The sequence below is a fragment of the Stegastes partitus genome, unplaced genomic scaffold (assembly GCF_000690725.1).
Source record: "Stegastes partitus isolate 25-593 unplaced genomic scaffold, Stegastes_partitus-1.0.2 Scaffold1204, whole genome shotgun sequence".
In the NCBI taxonomy this organism is placed as follows: domain Eukaryota; kingdom Metazoa; phylum Chordata; class Actinopteri; family Pomacentridae; genus Stegastes; species Stegastes partitus.
The window spans coordinates 9,654-16,045 of record NW_007578935.1 but is presented as its reverse complement, the minus strand read 5'-3'; the positions used below and the strand labels follow the sequence as shown (position 1 = coordinate 16,045).

General features: G+C 41.2%; 1 protein-coding gene across 1 annotated transcript in view; it reads right to left on the bottom strand.

Annotated features, from left to right (window-relative positions):
- Positions 1 to 6,392, bottom strand: part of LOC103368788 (CLIP-associating protein 1-A-like) — a 61,416-nt gene that overhangs the window by 47,917 nt on the left and 7,107 nt on the right. Inside the window, 3 exon segments of the mRNA XM_008297271.1 lie at positions 1,145 to 1,242; positions 5,509 to 5,584; positions 6,033 to 6,148. Coding sequence (XP_008295493.1) covers positions 1,145 to 1,242; positions 5,509 to 5,584; positions 6,033 to 6,148 — 290 coding nt within the window.

Genomic DNA, 6,392 nt, shown 5'->3' with positions numbered 1-6,392 from the left:
GAAGAGCTCAGAGATGGACTCCAGGACGTTCTGAGGGACGCATGGACAAACATCTCACTGGCCATCACTGACAAGGATCTTTTACTGCCAGAACCAGAACCAGAACCAACGACCAGAGCTGGATTCTTAAAATATTCGAGAGAAATCACTCTGGATCCAAACACAGCAAACAGGCGGCTGTTATTATTTAATGGGAACAGAAAAGTAAAAGTAATGAAACACCAACATCATCCTGATCATCCAGACAGATTCACTGACTGGTTCCAGGTTCTGAGTAAAGAGAGTCTGACTGGACGTTGTTACTGGGAGGTGGAGTGGAGAGGAGGTGGTGTTTATGTTGCAGTTTCATACAAGAACATCAGCAGAACAGGGAGCATATCTGACAGTGCATTTGGATTCAATGACAAATCCTGGGCTTTATATTGTGACGCCTACAGTTATAAGTTTTGGTCCAACATCCAAACTCCCATCTTAGGTCCTCGGTCCTCCAGAATCGGAGTGTACCTGGATCACAGAGCAGGTGTTCTGTCCTTCTACAGGGTCTCTGACACCATGACTCTCCTCCACAGAGTCCAGACCTCGTTCACTCAGCCGCTACATGCTGGAGTTCGACTGTATTCTGCTGGAAACACTGCAGAGTTCATGAAACTCACATAGTGTCAGAAAACTTAGATACTAACACACTGAAGTGTCAAAACCTGGATTTTAATTTACTGAAGTGTCGAAAACCCGTCTTTGAATGGACTAAAGTTTGAAAATATGGATATTTACTACTAAAGCGTCAATAAGTTAATCTACTAAAGTGTCAAAAATCTGGATATAATGAACTAAACTGTATCAAACAAAAACAAAAAAATCCTAAATATTTGGTTCAGATTTTTGGTGTTTTTTGAACTGAAAAACATCTAAAAATGTTCTGAGTCTGTCTTTACCACTGTAATAAGTTTCTATTTATTTCCTATTTAGCTCAAGAAACCATGCTAAAGGTTGATGTCTTGCACAGATTCATAGTTTTAACACAGTGGGGGTTAAAACCAGGAAGTCCTAAACAGAACGGTTATAAACATCACACATAAGTCAACTGAGACGCCCCACAGGCCTCTGCTTTGTAGGCCAGCGGCCAGCTGTGAGCCCCTGAACGCACCGTGACTGCGGCAGGCCCTTCTTTCCCAGGTCCATTCGCACTCGCTCCCCAACGTGGCGGTAGATCTCCACCAGGCAGCTCATGGCTCCGTCACGCACCTACGAGTCGACAACAAAGACTGCACGTCAGCACAAGTCACTGCTTCATCAAGTAATCACCTTGTTTAGTTCTAAAGAGTCACTCCAAGTTCTCTGGACCTGGTGGGACTCGTTCAACAACCTTAACATAAGAAAAATTCTGCTTTTCTCCTCTGACACGTTTCATGCTCCGGGTGCGTTTGCTTTACGTGTTCTCCCTCGTTGCACATTTCACTGTGTGTTCTTACTGCAGTATATTTGTGCATTTGACACCTGACTTTGTTAATCAGAGTATATTTTGTACTTTCGTGTGTTTTTCTTATTTATCTGTACTGTGATGGCGGGGATGGGGATCATTAAAGCGTTTCTCGTCTATTTCCTCTTATATTTATTTATTCAGTCACTCTGCTCCAGGGGCTCATTTCCTGCATCTCTTGTCTTCCAGAGCGCACTTGAATCGATATTTACATGTACAGGTTTTCTTTTCTGTCTTCTGAGAACACTGCTTCTGTTGCATCATGTGCATCGACTGTTTTCTGCTGCTTCTCTGAGAATAAAAACAGAAACTAAAGTCAGTGTAATGTGCCTGCAGCAGGGCTGATAAAACCCACTCAACAGAAGAAGACGACAGCTCCAGGGCTTCAGCCTGCTGGCTTGAGGAAGGAAGGGTCATGGGCACGGCTTCCTGTGTTTCTGGTGATGACAGAACTCTGCAGCCAATCAGAGGGAAGCTCAGATTTTATCCCTGAAAAGTCTGGTGTTTGCCGAGTTGGTCCTGCAGTGTTTGGGCTTCACCATCAGGGGGCAGCCCCGCTTCAGGGCTCCAGGGAAGGCAAACATGACGCTACACCAGGCGTAGTGGTTATTTAACCCCTTATTAAGCCCGAGAGGGTCTGAGGGCTTCACAGAGAAACCGTGAAACAAAGCACTCATCATGAAGGAACAGCAGAACCTGGGCTACCAGAACATAGAATCCATCTCTACACACCCCAGACACAACTCCAACACCAACTAAATGAATTATCGCACATGGACATCGATACAGCGCCACCCAGTACAACCCACTGGCCACATTTCTGGCTCCAGCTCTTTGGTACTTTATGCTAAACGCACCAACAAGGCCTCAGACGGAAGCAGACGGTCCACAGAGTCCAGACATGTCCATCAAAGCTCTCTGAGATCAAAGCATCAGCGAGAAACAACCCAAAGAACAGCACAAACCCAAACCGGAGCTGTAACATGTCTCTTACCTTATAGCTGTTCGCCATGAAAAGTTTATTTTATCGGTAAATCCACACCGGAATCAGTTAGTACTATTTCCTGTGTTACACTGAAATCATTCCGGGCGTCTTTTGGCGGCTTCGTTAGCCGAAAGGAGCTAACTACAAGTGAACACTCGCTCAGCAAGGGGCTCGTCTTCAAGATGGCGTCCTGCTGATTCTGATTGGCTAACAGTGCTGTCAATCTCATTTTGGTGGCTACCGCTACATTCTATTGGCCCTAACGATTCGAAGGCGGTGTCAATCACTGAAATCGACCAATCATTACGGAGATAGAGCCTTGCGTCACCACAGGAGCTTCACAGTAGTCTGAGCAGCATCACGTTAACCTTCACTGTTCATCCGCCGTCTACATACAGAAGAAAACGTAAGATCGTTGTTTTCTACGAGTTTATTCCAAATGCTGTAACCACTCAAGGTACCACTGAGAAAAATACAGATTTTTTTAAAGTTAATTGACAGTTTTTGCCGGTTTCTTTTTACAGTTAAATTATCACGGGATTTTACCAGATGTTATTTGGAATTTATCCCGACAAATACAATCTGAAAAACAGCAGCTAAAAGGATTATTTACATTTTTTTGATTGCTTTTAAAATAGATCATCTTATTTTTTCAGAAAATGTCTGTAAAAAGATATTATTTATCAAGTTTTTAAAAAAAAACAAAAAACACGTAATTTCATCAGGATTTTATTTTTTTTTTATAGTTAAATGATATTGCAAAACTTTATTTCTTCTACTTTATTTCCATGACATGTATGTATGTATATATTTGCATTTGCACTGTTTATTATTATTACATATTTAGTCTTTATTCTCTATATCTTTTATGTGTATTTATACGTATGTTTGCACTATTTCTTACATGTAAATCTTAACTTTCCGGTATGTGTGTACCTCTGTGTGAATCACTGTGAATTCCTCCACTGTGACATAAATAAAGGCTGATCTGATCTTATTTCTGTGATTTTACGTGACATTATTTGTAACTAATAAAACACCACAGCTTAAGGAATTACTTACTTTTACTAAACCCTTAATGTAAATCATTTGTCTTTTAATGAACAGCAAATATCTGTTAATAGTTTTTTTGTTAATTATAGTTTTGCTAATTTAAATACAGTAGAATTTGTGTCATTTTACAAACAAATCAGCAGAATTAATTAAAGGTAAAATCATCTGATTCGTCGTCGTCTGGCGGCATCGTGAACTCCTCGTCAAGGCCGTTTCAGGTTCAGCTTTATTTCATCACTTCTCACGCGACCAACCGCACAAACAGCAGAAACTACAATCCAGGTGAACAGCTGCAGACTCCAAACCCTGACAGCAGCGTAAAGCCCACTCGTGTGTTTAATGACAGAGCAAAGCGTTTCTTATCTAAAACCAAGAGCCATCACAGTCCTGCTGAGGAGATAAAGAACGGACGGCGCCGGCAGCCCCGTCTGAGAACAACAGTCATCGTAAGGATAAGAAAACAAACGACACACAGCAGCAGCAGCATTAAATCAATGACTCTGATTTCATAAAACGAGTCGGCGTGTTTTGACCCCCACAAAGCTCACCATCACACCAGTTTACACGCCCTCTTTGGATCCACACAGAAACATCTGCAAACCTGACGCCCCCAAAAGACGATTCAAAAGCCACAGCAGCTTCTGGTACAACTCGCTGTTACTTTGCATATTTTCCCTGTTTCGTTAAATTACACACAAACACTTGTAATGTGGAGGAGAAAGGTATGAATTCAGGTTAACTGCAAGAACAAACAAACAAAAGTCAGTATTACTAGATATTGTCTGAAAGTTAAATCTGTAAAAAAGCAGTGAAATGTTCCCAAAATAACGGTTAAAAACGGTTTTGTTCTGTATACACCGTAGAGACATAACAGACACAACAACAGAAATACAGTGAGATGGAAAAAATACGACACATGAAATCATCTTATTCTACGTCATTTACTTTTTTATGGATTACATGGAAATAACTACTTTTTTTTAAGTTATTTTTTGGCCTTTTTGCCTTTGTTGTATCGGACAGCGAAGAGAGAGAGAGAGACAGGAAGGACCTGCAGCAAAGGGCCATGAGCGGGAGTCGAACCCGCGGCCGCTGCACCGGGCCTTGGACACGGGTCGCCAGCTCAGCCGGGTGAGCTTTAATTTTATATAAAAGGTTTTGACCTCCTGTGGAAGTTTTCTCCTTTTATTGCTCCTCAGTGTTGAGTCATGGTCAGTTTAATTTTGCTCTATGTTAAAAACTACAAAACGCTCCTCATTGTCGAAGTGAAAACAGATTTTCACAGAGTGATGTAAAATAATTAAATGTGTAAAAGCTGAAGTAAGTGATTACGTTGGTGGCTCGTTCCTTCACCTTTTGACATGTGCATGCTTTTAGCTGCCCGTCTGACACACTTCATGGAAGGAAGCGTTTTAAACTCCACAGCTCTGTTGCCCTCGGGTCCTCCTCTCCACCAATAATTAGTTTTGTGGTAAATCTTGTCAAACCAGCAAAACAAAAGTCACGTTTTTTTCATTTCTGTGAGCGAGTGTTTCATTTTGAAGCATTCTAACGTTTAGTTGTGTTTTTACGGTGACCTGCGGCGACACCTGGTTCAGAAAGCCGACTTCAGATTGGGACTGATGAAGAGGAGCAACAGCGAGAGCTTCGGGTTTTCATCTCCAACAGTTCCTGAGATGTTGTCGTTCAAGCAGCCTCAAATTTCAAAGAGAGAAAAGTATTTGATATATCGTCTTAAATTACACAGACATCTCCATAAACATCCATATTTGATGTTAGAAGAATCCCAGGTCGAGCAGAAATTAAAAACAAGCCTGATGATTTGAGATGGAATCAGTACTGGAGAACAATCAGTCCTGAGCTGTGCCAGATGTGCAACGAGCGTCTGCTTCACTTCCTACTCCGGCTGTATTGTGTGTTGTCATATGTACATCTGCACAGTTCTCTGCTGCAACCTGAGGCAGCTCAGCCGAGGTTTGTGGGTTCGTCCTACCTGACTGGTTGGATCTCCGAGGAGGTTACAGATGTGAGGAACAATTTTACTGAGCGTCAGACTCTGAGATCCAAACCTGGAACAACAAAACACACAGATTCCAACCTGAAATATATACATAATATATAATATAATAATATATATATATAACTTATTTTATATTGAAATCTCTTCTATTTTATTTTTGCTCTTTATTTCGTTCTTTATTCTATGTTGCACTGAAGGAGCTGCTCTTAATCTCATTGTACATGTGTCGTGACAATAAAGGCATTCTGTTCTATTCTATTCTATGAAAAACGAGCAACACGGCTTCTAGTTGGCACTGCTTTGTTTCAAACGGATCTTATTTAGCGCTGCGAGTGTTCAGCTCATCATCAGATAAATTCAGGCAACAGTCCCCGGATCTGGCTAAAGCAGCTTCAAACACTCGTTTTTATTGCTGATGAATCAGTCGGTGCTTCTCTTCATTTGCTGTTTCGTCTGTTCTATTCACTATTAAGAAGCCACAATAACAGAGCTCAGACCGATCAAACCGACTGTAGCTGCCAGTTACTGTGATAGTCGACATAAGATGGATTATTCTGTTCTGAAAGAGGAAGACTTCCTGCTTTTCTTTGAGTAAAACAACCGTGTGAAGCAGCTGATGTCAGAGAACAAACAGCAAATCGAGTGTTGACTATAAATAATCAAACCAACCATTCATCATTCATCTGTGAATTTATTCTTCTTTTAAACACATATTAATGTTTAACTTGCTGTCAAATGTCAACACTCACAAAACAGGATCAGATTAATTTCACACTGGACAAAGAAACAAGAGCTTTTCTCTGTGTTGTTCAGACTTATAGATTATAGAAGTGCTTCCATCCATCCATCATCTCTAC